Genomic DNA, 16261 nt, shown 5'->3' with positions numbered 1-16261 from the left:
TCGCAGTATTTCGCAAACTAAGCGCCACCATTTAAAATTTAACGCGAGTGACTGCGATTTGTGTGCGGGACTGCGAACGGTGCGACGCGCCAGCTGCTGCAGCTGTCTACGATGTACACCCAATCGTGAAATACAAAGCTTTACATTAGCTTGTTAACAAACTGAGCATGCGACCAACATATACAACGTCGCATTGGAGTGTTATTCCATGCATTAATCAAAGGTAAATCGTGTGTTTGGTGTGTGTTAGCTTAGGCCGCATTAAGCTTCATACTCATGAAACGCAACATTTGTTTGCATGCAAATTGCGTTGCGAAATGTGTGCATTTGGTGTGTGCTAGGCCACGTTAAGCTTTACACAATGAGCCTTCATACGCATGAAACGCAACATGTATTTGCATGCAAATAGCCTTGCGGACTGTGTGCGTTTGATGTGCGTTTGAACGCGTATTGCTTTATAATTATGCATTGTCTCCCCAAACGCATGAATCGCAATACATAATCGCATGTGCATCACCTTGCCACACATGCATGCATGTTTCACGTTATTTTGCGTTTCAACATACGTACGGACGAATTGTCCAAGTTGGCCAAAACGACGCAAATTTAAATGAATCTTTTAAAATCTGAAAATTATGAGAATATTTTAAAAAATTTACCCAGGAGGGCCGATTTCCGCTTTTCAGTTGTGCGTTAGCCATTTGCGTTACAAAAGCATGCTCATTTGCACCTCATGCTAAGATTCGCACTGTTACACGAACTAACGCGAATTAACGTGATCACCCGTCGTTATAGCGGATGGAACAAACAATTAGCAGGTTACGAATAAAGCCCGTCCTTCACTGGGCACCGTCTGCATCCATCCTGCAAAGCACCTAGGCATCTTACTGCTTTACTCGTCCTCGAGCTCGAGGGTGGGCATGAGCTCCTGCCAGCCTCTGCATGGTTCTCTACTAGTGCCGCCGAGATATGTAAAAGTGCTGGCTACATGTAAGACAACCAGGTTCACAAAATCTTCATGACAAATATCAAGCAACAAAAATGCCATCCCGCAGCAGCATGACAAGTCACAAAGAGCTGCTTATCATCCTATGCGATGTTATGAAACCCCCTGCCAGTCGCCCGTTTGCTCTACCGTGCCCAATATAACTATATAAAACCTTCAAACCCTAAAACCCTAACACCACCAAATAATGCTTTTAGAATATTAGCAGTAAGGTAAGAAAGCAAAACCAGGATCAAAACCTCGAAACCAGCAGCAAATAAAGCAGAACCAGCGGCACATCTTTCTTAAAACTACTGCCCATTCCTGCGGAAAGGATGCATGCATGCTGTATGTGCGCGAATCCCTCTTTAACATTGGAGCAACAGGGCCGGGCTACAATTCACGTACGCAGAGTCATGGACCCCTTGTATGTTGAGATTGCTTGATGTAGTAGCTGGTACACAGTACGGCTCTACAAACACGCGCTAAGGCGACCACCAGCATCTCGAGAGGCCTTTTCAGCGGCCAGCTACTACATTTGGTATCGAGACTTCGTGAAAGTTCACGATTCTGAAGTCATCGGTTAAACTCCCATCAATCGTACTTGGTGGAATATTGGATTTGGTGACTCAATGCACGATTACCGCGAGAAATGCAGCTGAACCGACTGGAATGTCTCTGTGCCTGAAAAAACTATAGACGGCTAGGCACATGTGAGGCTGGCACATGACGTGATGTGGCTTGAGCACCCCCTGCCCGAGGGTAGGCGAAGGGAGCGACAGGCTGGAATATTTGGCCGGAAGGGCCCGAGACGGATCCCTTCAAAAAGGGGGGAATGTAGTAGCTGGTACACAGTACGCCTCTACAAATACTCGCTAAGCGCGACCTCCAGCATCTCGAGGGGCCTTTTCAGCGGCCAGCTACTACACTTGGTATATATCAAGCATATATGGCAGAATGCATGCATGACTGTATGTATGTGTACATAAACTATGACCTACCTGCTAAAACTGCCAGTGTGTGGCATGTACATAAATCTGACTCTGGAATACAGTGGAGCGCCTTGCCAGCCTTGACTGCGGGCTGCCAAGCCAGTGCACCATTTAAATAGTTGACTAATAGTTAATGTAAAACTAATCCTGGCTATAAATCCCGTACTCTCGAAACCTGGATGCTGGTGGTGGGTGCGGAACCTGAGCGATCCACTGACTTAGTGACTAGGGTGACTGGATGAGGGTGCCCCGAAATACCGGGGAAGGCAGGGTTTCGCAAGGTAGCTGCCACGGGTGAAGATATACCCCCCTGTTTCACACATCGTAAAACATGGGCCCTGTATTATTAGCATTGCTTCACGAGGGCAGGAGCGCCGTTTCTTCTTGGCGCTCAGTACCCAGCATCAAGGAGGTAGGCATTGAAGACGCTGCTGCGCTATAAATGTTCCTAGCTACCCCGCCTGTGATTATCAAGCAAGAAAAAACAGAAGGTGCGCTGCTGCCTCCAATAAACAAGGAGTGGGTGATGTATGTAGTTGAACCATGATGTATGCCGCTGGCGTGCCAATATTTTCCTCCTACGATTATATAGTTGAAATGTCAACAGCTGCAACGGTAAGATCATCATACCGTTGGCACCGTCCACTGCTCGCTCCACTGCCAATACGTTCCGTCGGTACTATTGCGCTCTGCCAGAGCATGGCAGCCTGCATGGCACTGAGTGCCATGCACTTCCGTCAAGTAGCATTACACTTGTTGTCACATGCAGATGCAGGACTTTCATCATCTTGCGTCCACCCCCTGAAGTGTTGCTTGCTGGTTAGCTCAGATTGCCGTATCCTACATAGTCATGCATCCCAGATCCAAACTCGTGCGCCAGGAAGAGTTGTCAAGCAAACTTGGTGATCAATGTGTAGGGGTTGCGCCCTTTCCAATGTCGTATTCAATACGACAGATGATAAGTTATTGGAGATCTCGGGTGTGCACCCTGCTATTTGTGCTTGGTTGGTTGTCTTGGTCTTCCATCTGTTGCTTTTTCAAAAACAGGCACCTCAAACACTGAATCCGCTGGGCCCACTCCTTATTCGCAACCAAGTTCTGAAGCAGGGTCCATGCTTCCTTAAGGATGCTTATCATTTGCCATGTCTGGTAGGTGATGACCGTAAGAGCAGTGAGTAGAAAGCATGCTGCGTTCACAAGGTGGGTTTAGTGGAAGTGAGGGATGCCGTATAATGATGTTTGGATGGTATGGCTTGCTTTGGGAAACGAGCACACAAGCACTCAAAACCAACACCAAGATGAAAACATCATGTGTGTTCGGGGCCCCAGAGCTGGCTAATGGACGCAGTCCCAAGGCCGAAGCTGTTGTTGACCCGTGTCCCGTATACACCGTCGTCGCTCCACAGTGGATGCAACAACAACAGTGAGCGGAAACCCATATTACAGGGATTAATAGTAATATTACTATTAGTGGACACACACACGAAGAAATAGACAAGTAGCAGTTTGGTCCGGTGTAAAGGGTCTGGTATGTGTCGTACGTTCTGCATGCAGTCGCATATTACTTACCAATCATGAAATAGATTGTTGCTGCCCCGTTGTCAGGTGTGGAGTTCAGCAGCCCAAATGCACACACAAACAAAAGTAATTCCAGGGCATGGCATACCAGCTCCATGACCTGTCTCTGCCATTCATAGAACGGCTTCAAAGTCGCCAGGTAAACCAGGATGGCAAGCTGGGGCAAGCAAAGGAACACTAACTGAAGTACACTTCGCCTCCGCTGGCCCAAGGCTCCGAAAGCAAAGGCGCACAATGCTTTGTGCATGAAGTTCAGGATACCGAAAGAAAGACCCAACTTCGTCTCGCGGCCAGCTTGCGCAGGGCCATCCTGCATGGCAAGGTTGTAAATGATGAGGGGGGATATACATGAATGAGCACTGACTGACATACGCTGGCAGGACGTTAGGCCGCATTTGTGAGAGACGGTATCCTACTCGTCAGTAAAATGTTTTGATGAGCTTTAGGCGACATCCTCGTATAATAGATAGGGACGGTTTCTATCTACTACATTTACTGTCGCTACCACTGGCAGGGGTCGGCAAATAAGGCGGGTCCTGCGGGTCCGTACCACAGTACCCGCAGCCGAAATTCGGCTTAAGGCCCCGTAAGGCTGCGGGTCCCTAATGACCAAAATTTGACCAAAAGACGTGATTTGTAGCCTCTATTGCGGCCCGTAAGGCCGCGCGCTGAACTTGAACTCTGTGTTTAACTTTACATTTTTTAGGTTTACTGACCGAAATTATGCCCTCCCGCAGCCGTAGAAACCGATTTGCCGATCTCTGGACGCTACCCTTTATCATCCCACACAGTCCAAGTGAAGTGCCAGCTGGATATAGCCAATTTTATACCCCTCCATACATGTCAAATATGCCGGCCCATTTCATACCACTACTTACTCCAATCCCATCTTCAAACAGGAACTCAAAGCGTGCCATGAAGGGAATCGGTGGGGTTACAAGTCGAAAGGGCCAGGAGATTGGCTGTCGGTAGTGCATCATAAACATGGGAATTGTCTTGCCTGCAGAAGGATTTCGCAGGTCGGGAGTTTCCGGGGAGTGAGGAGATGCACATTACAAACAGTGGCGTATGTCAGGTTACCACGGCAAATAAATGCCGCACACCTGCATGTGGCATGGTGGCATGGGGGACATCAATAGCCTGTCGTCGACAAGACAACTATTTACTTGCGGTTATACAGATGCATAATGAGCGGCCCTCATGCACTCACAATCGGGGCTCATAACTCGGTAAATAAATTGTTTGCTTTTATATTAGGCATAGCACGCATGCTACAGCCACCGAGGTCGGCCATTATGCTTAAGAGCGACATTCTGCACCCTTTTCACATAATAGAACTTACCAGGATACAGGGCCAGGAGCTGCTTATCAGTTTCTGTTGGTGCGGAGGCCGCAAAAGCATCGCCCCTCAGCCGAAATGTGGACAGCTTTGCCGACCTCCCCTCGAGGATCGTAGTTTGTGCGCGTAACCTGCGTATTTCTCTGGATGGCTGACCTTCCAATTGCAAGCTATCCACAGAGTTAGCTTGAGAGTCAGTACCAACAGCGGTTAGCTTCTCCATTTCAAACAGTTGTTTAACGCTATTGTTGTCCTTATCACTAGGCTTGTCTGCGGTGCTCGTTCCATCCTTCACCTCCGCAGTTGAGTTCATAGTAGCAATCCTATCCCTTGTCCTATTGGGTAAGTGGCTTAGTTTTATGGTTGGATGCGGTCGACCGGGACCACACATATGACGAAGTGGTTTAAGGCGTCGGACATTTTGTATCTGAGGCGGCTGCTGACCTAGCGGCTGTATCTTGGCCTGATCCGGTTTGGCGATCTGTGGCTGCTGGTCCATCAGTGATGGTCTCTCGGGCTGCTGCTGGTCATGGGACGATGTCCCCAGTGGATCGTCAGCAAGCAAGTTATACAACATGTAATAACCATGGCCATGTTTAGTAGGTTTTCGCCTGCTACCAGTGCCGTTGCTTTCTGTGACTTGTTGAGAAAGGAAAATCTGTCCTGTGATTTGGCGCGGTGATAAAGGAGGCAAAAGTTGCAAACGTTGAGCCGGCGGGGGCTGTTCAGCGGTAGAGGGGCTGGAAGCGGAGGGTGGTGCTCCATTGTCGTTAGCAAAATTAGATGACTCAATAGCCTCTCCAACAGGGACTGCTGCTACCATCAAACCACTGTTGACACCCATGCCTTCTTTGCCCGAGAATACCTTCTCCTGCTGTCCATACAGTCCTATTGTGTTGTTTGCCGCTTCATCACGTCCGGCTGTGAAGCTAGCCTCTGCTGTGGGTGTCACGATGAAGCTTGGCGGAGGAACCCCAGCAGGCTCTCGGATGCCTGCTGGGAAAGCACCCTGCCAGGAAATCTTGCTGGACGGAGAACTGCTGGGTGGAGGCATTGGGCGCACAAACGATGATGCGGTCCGTTTCCTAGAGTTTCCATCCCGTGAGATGTGTGCGTTGGCAGTAGAGTTGTGTGGACTAACAAGCACTGCAGCACCGCTTGACGTTTTTCGGGCACTTGACTTCACCAATGACGTCATGTAAGGAAACTCTTGGATGAGGGGCTTGCTGATAGTGTCGCTGCCGGTGTCCTATCGCGGTCCGCAGGAAGGGAAGATTTAGGAAGGCAGCAGGAAATAATTCAGTCCCGTCAGGGCTATGCACATGCACATACAGCAGCATATTGCGCACTGAGGAATGAGGCTCCGCAAGGTTAACCTTGATGTTAACGTTAAAATCCAAAATAATGCTGATGAAGCAGCGGAGTCAGTACAATAGCAGCAGGAATAATATCGTTCTGCAGTGCTGTAGTAGCTGGTGCACAGTACGGCACACGTATCAACTACAAATACGCGTGAGGCACTTCACCAGCATCGCGACAGGCCTTTTCAGCGGCCAGCTACTACAAGTATCTCCCGCTATGTTGACTTGATTCAGGCGTCCATGCATTCAATCAGTCACTTTGTGTATTTGAGCAGCCGTGGCTATAGCTAGACAACTGTTTATTGGTTTATCAGCTGTGGCTTGCCTAGGTCGTCAATCATGCGTTCACCGATGCCCAGGTTATTGCAGTATATCTGCATGCATGGCAGCAGCTGCATATGCATCAAAATCGACATCATCCCTGATTCCGATTTCCCGTTCCTGGGCCAGGCAAAACCACCCACCGGCGCATCTTGTACCTTCCCGGTGGGGGCATGTGCCTTGTTGTACAGCGCACTTAATGGCCGAGATTTACGATGCTGCTTCAGTGTCGTTGATGATGTGCCTGTTGGTGAAGGCATTGTGCCTGTTGGTGAAGGCAAGGTACCATCATGCGTGGCATCCTCTTCAATGAATGAGTTTTCCGTAGACTTGATCGTGTGACCAGCAGAGTTGTCGGCTCTGGGCTCTGTGGCTCTGCCTGTATGCAATAGCTGGCTTTGCTGACAGAGTCCACGGCCTTGGTGTGATGAGATGGTTTCGGAGTCAAGATCTTCTGTGACAGCATCCAAGCGGTCCTTGTCATCACGAGGAAGTAAACTGCATTTCGCAACTGAAGGTTACAACACAAGAATGGGAACGACCCTAACATCTGTAAGCAACAGTCGTCGTGGGCGCAATAACCCATGATGCATGTCAGTGGCATATTTTTGACGCATGATCAAATAATCCACAATCCAATTTTAGCACAGAATAAAATTTTAATCGTTTTGATAAATTATTATGTATGAATAATAACGGCCATGGGAAATATTTGAAGCTCATTCTAATTCAGTTTTCCAAACGATATCGTTTGGAGGAGATTGAGAAGGAGACCCCTTCAAGGCAAAAAATTCCCCCGAGTGGTGCTCACCTCGTTTTGGGCACTTGTTGTCGGCTACATCAGGCTTATCCAGCACAGACTCACTGGGGACCAATCCCGGACTCAATGCAGCTGCTGGACCCTTGTACGCATCCATATCCGCAACAGTGGAGCCATTTGGCTGCAAGGATGGGGCCTCACCCAATAACCCAGAGGACTTGGAAGAGGACTGAGTTACTGCGGCATGGACTTTTCCCTTGTACTGCAGGGCCGATGGTTGAATGCGTTCTCGTAACGGAGCTTCTGCCATTTGCGCTATGTCAGGCATGTTAGGAAATCGTGGCCGCCCACAAGTAGCCGCCGAGCTGTCATATGCTGCTCCATGCTCTGGTTGCATGGATCCCTCACGCTTGCTCCTGCCATTAAAGGAGGCAAGCGTGCTCTCTCTTATGTGACTTGTTGCCAAGCTGATGGGCGGCAGTTTATGCTTTATGATGGAGCTTTCGTAGATCATACCAACCTCCTTGACCTGATGATCAGGAGGACCAAATCCAGCACTGCCAGACATGTTGTCACTAGCATCCATACCCTCATTTTTGGACTTGCCAACGGCAGGCGAAGTCATCAATGCATGGTCGGACCTCCCGGTGGTATCCTGCTGCGTCTCTTGTCCAGCAGGCCCTTCCGCCTCCACCTTCACCGCCTCGGTGCTTCCACCTGTGCCGATTCACAGAGAATAACTCTTTGCGTCGATGATGAGGTAAATCGTCGCCACTGCTGTAACTACTGTTGTAACTGGGTTTAACGCCACGTACAATTAGGAAGGTAGAATGTATATGCAGGTTTTGCATGCGGACCAGCAGGATAATCCGGCAATTATCAGCAGAACTCGAGCTAGCTCCTTGTGCAACATCTTGATGAACTCCCTGCACCTAGATCCTCGCAAACATCCCCACCACCGCTGATGCAGCAGTTGATAGTAACAGGAAACGAGAGCTCTATCTGTGCGATGGCAGGCGGGGATGGTTCCGCCGTACCAACCGTTCAAGTTGGCATGAAGCTTGCTGCATACACCTTTATACATTCATTTCTCTTAGCAGCAGGCGTAGCTCGAGATTGGAGACGTTCTTCGATACACGCACCTGAGGCTCGTGGCATATTAACCTTATTATCGGCAAGTTGTTGTTCATGGACAAAGGTCGCCGTGCTGACGTACGGGACCTTCTGCTCGTCTTCGGTTTGTTCCTCTTGATGATGGCTTATTGGGGAGGCACCAAGGCTGCTGTCCCTAGTATCCTTTTTTGGCAAATTAATGAGGGGAAGTTTAATAGATGACAGTCTGTGTCTGGGTAAGATCTTTTGATTCGCGTCAACCTCCTCTGAAAGCTCATTTCGTTTGCTCGGTTCGTGACAGCTTCTGCCACCATCTAAGCCATCCTCCTGCGCCGAGGTACTGCTAGCCACTGCTGATGCCCCTGCCAATGGCTGCATGATGCTGCTGAATGGCCGACGACGTGGAGATGAAACCTCCACCTTGCCTCCCATATGCCCAGCATGAGGCTCCAACGGGCTATACAAGCGACCGCTGTTCCGTGCAGAGCCATCGCCATCGTTTTGCTGCACCTCTTGATCATCAGATGTGTTGTACCTTGGGCCGTTGAACTCTTTTCCCATTCCCAGAGAGTCTTGGCTCGGCTTATCAGCAGCAGGACCTTTCAGAAGACGGGTAGCATGGGAGGGTGAATGGGAACGTACGTGGCTTAACCACCGTGACTGGGACCCAACTGTATCCCCCGGAACCACGCAGGTCTAGACCATGCCACATGTGGCATGTGGCATGTGGCATATGTGGCCGCCTGACAAAACATAGGTAACCTCACGGGACGCAACTTATAGTTGCTGGGGAATGCCGAGGCCACAGACGTTTTCAATGTCGGCTATGTCCAATACATTTGAAATACATGAGTTATGGGCAGTGGCGGCGGGTACAATAATAACCCACGCATTCCGCCTAAGCAAGCATGTTTAGGGCTGCTGCTGGCTGCTTGCAATTGGATCGCAACTTTCAGATAGATATAGACAGGCAGTCTTGGATCGGAATTTAAACCAGAGCCGAAGAGCAACGATATTCTTCTGATTCACTTGTCTACCTAATTTTCCTTTGGCAGTCCGGTGCCAATGTGATGCGTTAATAAGTGCAATTGTTGGGGTTTTAGGGAGTTACCCCGCCTGTAGTAGCCGGTACACTGTACCGCGCCGTGAACAACTACAAAGCATCTCCACCAGCATCTCAAGAGGCCTTTTCAGCGGCCAGCTACTACACCGCCCGTGTTTATGGCATCGCTCCAGTGGCCCCTTCTTAACACCTATTCGCGAAGGCTTACCATCAGCAGCAGCCGGCACCGGGTTCCAGTGCGGTCCAGTAATGTTTGCAGCTGGAGCGTCTGTCGGTCTGTCAGATCGCTGTGAAGGCCAGGGGATCATACATTAGGAAATCATCTCTTCATCCTCATTAATAATATTAGTACATGCGGGGAGAAGAAGGAAGGAGGCACAGGCTGGTGTGGCCAGGAGCCGGTGGGGTCCGAGGCGGACCCCTTCAGGGGGCATGCGGTAGCTGTCGTCCAGTACGGTACACACCATCAACACATATATGCGCTCTAGAGCGCGTTTCCTGCACCTCGGGAGGCCTTTCTTCCGGTCAGACATTACACTTTAAGCACCATACATACACCATAGCATGTATGCTTGGACAGAGAGGATTGCATACAGCTGTATGCAATCCTCTGCAGGCTTGGCTTCTCTAGTACAATTTTTTATCATATGGAACGAGGGGCATCTTTGATGTATTCGTGAAATAATTGCCGATGGACTGATACCCAATGAATATATATGCCACAAAGAAAGACGCCCTACAGGGCGCATATGATTACGGTCCGATCCGAAGTAGGCCGTGCTGCTTTCATGCTAACGTGGCGCCACTTTACATGGTAATTCCATGCATGACCCTAATCCCAAAACGGCGCCTTAGTAGCAGGAATGGCCAACACACGCACCCCCCTCCTGCCACAAGGCAAACAATAACAGGATCAGTTTCTTATTAGGGTAGCTGCCCAACCTGCCTCACCTCCCTGAGATACCAGCGGCATACTGTAAGCCACCACATAGGGAAAATGTACAGGAATACAATTAATAGAAGAACAAGTAACGCAATAATGCGGCTCTTGTTCCAGTTTTTAGCTGTTAAACCGAGTGTGAGGCTTGCATAAAATGTGATGGCCACCAGCAGCGGGCCTGTAATAGGTTGGGAGGGGTACGATAAGGTGTAAATGACGTCAAGCCTGGCAGGGAAAGGTAGGTCACCAGCCAGCCGGCTTGCATGCATGTAAGTAAGTGCCTGGTGGCACCTAATTAGGCGATGCATGGCAGATGTGCGTGATCGGCTTAATTCTTTAATAACAATATTCTTCATTAATGCAAATTTGCTACGTACTAATGTGTACGCATATACAGCGTATACAGTACGTACGTAAAACGTTACGTATCGCATGCGCTCAGCTGGCTGAGACAGTTCTATCTGCAGGTGCCCTACGTACGGCAGTATACTGCCGCTTAACGCCAGTAGGCAAGCAAGGGAGATGCACCTTGCTTGTAGCAGGAGAGGGCTTGTTTGTCTGTTTAGTTGTTGAGGAAAATGTTGTCCGGACAGTCTGCCGCCTGGCGCATGTGACCGTTAACCCAACCGACCGTTTAACGTGCCTTTAACGATCGTTAATCGGTCGGTTCGGTTAACGAACCCCAGTAGTGTTCAAAACGGTTGTTAACCGTCGTGTTTATGCCATAGGGCATACGCGGTAGTTGGTTGCAGCATGCTGCAGCCATCTTCCGTACTGTTCCGAGCGACTGTCCAGTTGGTATAAGAGACAATCTCTAGTAGCAAAGCAGGGGAGACAGTTACACTCGGTTTGTCACACTCAAGAAGTACGGTCGTCCAGAAGTGCAGGGGTTGTACGCTGCTGCTGCGACCATGGATGCGTGCACAGGACTGTAGCAGACCATCATCCCTTAAGCTTTTTCCCTTTGTTTTCCTTCCCATGCATGCAGATAGTGCTGCCATCGACAACATTAACGACGGTACATAATTCTACATGCTTATAAGCGTAGAGTATCCAAAAGCAAATACTTACCAGCCAGAGTTAGCTCGAGACGTGGAAAATGGAGTGGAGTGGGTAATTTCTGCCCGATGCATGCCCGATACAGCAGGATCGCCGCAAGGTGGCCTATCAGCAAGCCACCCATGAGAATCGCTGCGGTGCAAAGCGTGTACACTATATCCTGTGTGCCGATCTGGATAATAGGCTTAGCGGAGCTTGGATTAGCAGGTACGCCAACGCTTGATGATTCTCCTGCCGTCGAATTACCAAGACCAAAGCTGCCATTTACAAATACTCCTCGCCCTCTGGGGTCCACAGCCGCCACGCTGCCATTTTTGATAGCTGCCCCTCCAATAATGTACAAGCTAGTCACATTGCTGCCGTTTTCAGGATCAAACTCCGACATGCTTTGTAGCCATGAAAGCAGCGCGGCTATACCGTACGCCTCATCATCGGATGGGGTGGGGGATGCGGTACGATCGGCTGATGTTAACATTGGTGAGATAGATTGCACTTCTGCCATTTCGTTCAGGGGCATCTGGGGCGTTTCCAAAGGTGGCGAAGGCGCCTGTACAGGCAATGCCGATACCAAGGAACGTCGCACTAGTGCACTTCGGAGTATGGACGCTTCAAACGCGGCCACCGGTTGTCGTACTTCTGGTGATGCTGGCCATGCTGAGGGAGCATCTGCACGGACTTCGGTATCATTGTAGCCAGCAGAAATGGACTGCAGGTTAACACCCAGTGCTGCATTAGCTTGCTCCGTGGTGTCGACATCCCTGGGGTTGTTGCCGAAGGCGCTGTCAAGGATTGGGATGTTGCCCTTGATGCCTGCAACAGACCATCGCAGGCCGCCGGCGACTTGGCGGTAACGTAAGCTCACTCCTGGTGATGCCAGGCTAGCAGTCATTGCCAGAATCTGTGATGGTAAAGCAAGGGCAGGCAATAAGAACCCGGGAGACGGAAGTCCCGTATGTGTTAGAATATGCAAGTCACAGCAATGGGCAGATCTCATTGACAGTTCGAAGGGTTCCCTGTAATGTCATTTTACTATGTACGTTATAATCTCCCTTGCATGCTACTGCGTCGTTTCAGCACTGCAGCAGCAAGAAACGTACGGTGTCGTCTTTCGCTCGGGAAGTGGGCATCAAGAAGTGGGAATCCTGGCCTCAAGTCACCTGGATATGGTATGCACTCTGTAGCATTGATAAGCGCGATGACAGGACCGAGAAGGAGGAAGCCGAGGCAGCGGCAACGGTAGCACTTGTAATGATGTTGCTGACTAGGCTACCCGCGGGCCCACGAATTGCGCTTGTGCTTGAGCCCAGTGTTGCTTCTGTAAGTTCGGTCTCCAGGAGAAGCAACCTAAGCAAGATGGGAGAAACAGCGAGGACAAGCAAGCGACATCGTATTAGACGGTACTTGAACAACTGCCAATATGCATGCATACCGACTAAGCCGGGGAAGGCAGGGTTTCGCCGGGTAGCGGCCAGGGTTTCGCCGGGTAGCGGCCATATGCCCCACTGTCCCACACCTTTACACACCTTTAGACTAAGCCGTTGGCTAGCTAAGCCGTTGACAAAGGATTGACTAACGTGCCTATCATAAACAGCAGGAATGCATACTTCTTAGGGTATTGTTTTGCTATTTTATCTCCTCAAATCCATCTCCCTCCAAAGTTCTACCGCTGGAGCTTCGCATGCATACATGTGTGCCTGCGCATGTGCATCATTATGGATACATTTCTTTTTGTACATTTTTAGTTATAGCGACATGAAGGAAGTTGATAGCGCACTTCGGTTTACAGTTACACGATCTAATTACATAGTAACGGTTTTCGTGTCTTCGGTCCGCGATGCGATGGATAAAAATCTGCTCAATACGAGCTCACCTGGAGCTCGGGTTGCCTGCCAAGTCTTTAATGGTACCATCTGGCAGGGTGATCGTCAGCTTACTGCCCTCGGAAGCATAGACCACTGCCAAGCAGGACTGTACATACGGCAAGCCAAACGTGTCCAGAAGTCCGACATGGATTTTATTAGGCAGGGCTGCCGCTGCCAGCGTAGGTGGCGGTAGGCCGGCAGCAGGGGCTGCTTCAGGGGGCAGCGGCGCTGCAACGGTGGCCACTGTTATGGTTGTCGCCGCCTTCGCTATTTCTGACGCTGCCTTTGATGACTTGAAGCATTGTGCGCTAAGAAGGGTCATACTTTCAGATAACTGCAAAGTCGAACCCAGGTCAAACTGCTGTACAGGCTCGGACGTAGTAAATTGTACGAGCATGTACCGCAGTGGTGTTACTTCGCCGGTCATCAACGGGTTTTCAAGTGTCACCGTGGTCTTGGAAACGGAAAGCTGCGCAGTAGCATATGGAGGATCAATGTCCACCACGACCCATCGCCACCAAACAGATCCAGCGACCTATAGGGTGCGTGGGGAGCAAAAAAGGAGAGGCTCTTTGACGCTGCGTGCTGCCAGCAGGCGTGCAGCCAGCAGGCGTGCAGCCAGGAGATCTTAGGGGTTTAGGGGTTTAGGGTTAGAATCAGCACGTCAGAACATGTTTTGATCACCTAAAGGTCACACCCCCGTGTAATAGGTAAGGACGACCGTCGTCCCTATCTATTACGCGAGGGTGCAGCCTATATTCGATCAAAAACCTCACTGACGCACTAGCCTTGTGTAATAAGCATTTACAGCTGCTGATAGAATATTAATGTCACATGCAGGGTTTCACGGCTGCATTGATCTGTAAGTATATAAACCGGTGGGGCTTGCGGCACGCAGCAGCGGAAACCAATAAGCTTGGCGCGTGGCCAATTGGCACTACACCCAAGCACTACAACCTACAAAAGGTGGCGTAACAAGCTGGTTATCCCAATGATCAGGTTGCTGTACACCAACATCGAGCCCATTCCACTCACTTGTATTCGGAGGAGGTAGTCGCCGCTGGATCCAGGCTGCATTCGCCACGCCGCAGCAAGGCTGTCCACACCTTTTCCAGTGCCGTTCGTCGCCATCTCCTGGTGAGGAACGAGACGATGGCAGGTAATGCAGGTAGAACTCAGATCCAAAGAATCATGGCAGTGGGATGGGGTATCATTTGTCGAAATATGTAAGTACATAAACAGTAGTCGCATCCTCACGAGTTTCTGATGAAGCCACGTCTGTTAAACCTCTGGGTTGTCCCCTTTAGGATTGTGTCCCCTTTAGAGTTGTGTCCCCTTTAGGGTCTATCGTCCATAGACCGCACCCTCGTATAATAGGATAGACGGTTCCTAGCTACCCAATATACCAAGGGTACGACTGAGAACAACCACTGATGAGAATAACTGATGGAAAGGTGCTGATTTTACGAAATGGTAGTCCCCTATATATAGATTTATAGTTAGCCTATGAGGGACAGTCCCCACATAATTTTTCAGGACACAGCTTATACAGGCAGTAAAAATCATACAGGTGACCACCCAGGAAACTCGACGACGTTTCGCACAAAAATGTTTACCTGCAACACAGTCCCGTCCGTCCGTGTTGTGTTTGTTGTTGAATTTCCATCTTGCATTATAAGGTCCTCCAGGGAAGGAAGATCGGATGCTGTTGCCGCTGCTCGACGGCGAACCCCGTGATCGGGGTTGCCTGCTGGGATCAGTTGCTGCTCATGCTGCTCATGCTGCTCATGCTGCCGTGGTCGAAACGGCGGTGGAAGGGAGCGTACCGGAATAATTGCTTCCTTTCCGATGATGGGCCCACTATCAGTGACGCTATCAGTGCTGATGCCCGTCATAAGCTTCCCAATTGGAAATTTCCTGCTGGTTGCTGTGTTACTGCTGCTGGTTGTAACACCGATACTGCTGCCATCACCATCACTTACATTTGCCTGCTTTACTTGGGCCGCAGAAGAGGACGACAAGTAGAGCGATGACACTCCGCGTGCAAGAACCGCATACATGACACTGCAGCCGCAGGTCTTACAGTACAGTAAATTGGACTGGCCGATAACTGAAATGGCGATGTAAAAGGTCCCCCTAGAGATTCTAGGCACGGTAAAGCTGGCTTGCTTGGCAGAAAGGTCGCATTTGGCTTCTGTAGATGCGGGTGATGCTGGTTGCAGAGCTGCAGGCGAGGCCGGCATTGGGGGAAAAGGTGGATGCGGGATGGGAGAAGGGGGTTGCGGGCGGCGTGGAGGAGGAGTGTGAGGGGGGGGAGGGGTTGAGGAAGGAGGCTGTTGGGGGAGTGGGAGTGGAGAAAGTGGGGGAGAAGAGTGCGGGTGTGGAAAGGGTGAAAAGGGAGAGGGTTGAGGGGGAGCGGGTAGAACGGGGGACGGTGGGGGGGGACCGAAGGGAGAAGGGGGTTGTCCTACCGAGAAAGGTGAAAACGGTCTGGGAGGATGCGGGGAGGACGGCTGCGAGGAAGGTGTAGGAGTAGCGGGCGATGGGGGTTGTGGGGCGAGAGTAGCGGGGATCGGGAGGGGTAAAGGTGAACGGGAAGGCGGTGGCTGGAGAAACGGCGGCGTTGGGGATGCAGGAGATGAATTTGGGAGATACGGGGGAGAGGGACTTGGAAACGATGCAGTTTCAGGAGATAGTGATGGTGATGAGGGCTGCAGGGACGGCGATGGAGGGGAAGGTAGAAAGGTAGTGGGAGAGGGCATAGGAGGAGGAGCTGGGCTGGAAGGATGTGTGGAAGGGGGCTGTGAGGCGGGTTGAGCTGGGAAAGGCGGCGGGGGTAAGGGGGGAGGGGGAGAGGGGCCAGGCGAAAAGGGTAGCTGCATCGAGCG

At 50.5% G+C, this 16261-nt stretch overlaps 1 protein-coding gene across 1 annotated transcript in view; it reads right to left on the bottom strand.

Annotated features, from left to right (window-relative positions):
- Positions 1-2940: 2940 nt before the first annotated feature.
- Positions 2941-16261, bottom strand: part of VOLCADRAFT_95896 (uncharacterized protein) — a gene marked incomplete at both ends in the record, with an annotated part of 15571 nt that continues 2250 nt past the window's right edge. Inside the window, 17 exons of the mRNA XM_002954918.1 lie at positions 2941-3164; positions 3547-3865; positions 4434-4555; positions 4898-6143; positions 6720-7087; positions 7388-8053; positions 8479-9048; positions 9721-9799; positions 10464-10630; positions 11524-12409; positions 12669-12855; positions 13382-13908; positions 14409-14507; positions 14990-15163; positions 15200-15597; positions 15845-15863; positions 16042-16084. Coding sequence (XP_002954964.1) covers positions 2941-3164; positions 3547-3865; positions 4434-4555; positions 4898-6143; positions 6720-7087; positions 7388-8053; positions 8479-9048; positions 9721-9799; positions 10464-10630; positions 11524-12409; positions 12669-12855; positions 13382-13908; positions 14409-14507; positions 14990-15163; positions 15200-15597; positions 15845-15863; positions 16042-16084 — 6094 coding nt within the window. The remainder of the gene's footprint in view (positions 3165-3546; positions 3866-4433; positions 4556-4897; positions 6144-6719; positions 7088-7387; positions 8054-8478; positions 9049-9720; positions 9800-10463; positions 10631-11523; positions 12410-12668; positions 12856-13381; positions 13909-14408; positions 14508-14989; positions 15164-15199; positions 15598-15844; positions 15864-16041; positions 16085-16261) is intronic.

This window comes from Volvox carteri, assembly GCF_000143455.1.
Source record: "Volvox carteri f. nagariensis unplaced genomic scaffold VOLCAscaffold_47, whole genome shotgun sequence".
Lineage (NCBI taxonomy): Eukaryota > Viridiplantae > Chlorophyta > Chlorophyceae > Chlamydomonadales > Volvocaceae > Volvox > Volvox carteri.
The sequence above is the reverse complement of the archived record's forward strand: the minus strand, read 5'-3'. Positions and strand labels throughout refer to the sequence as shown.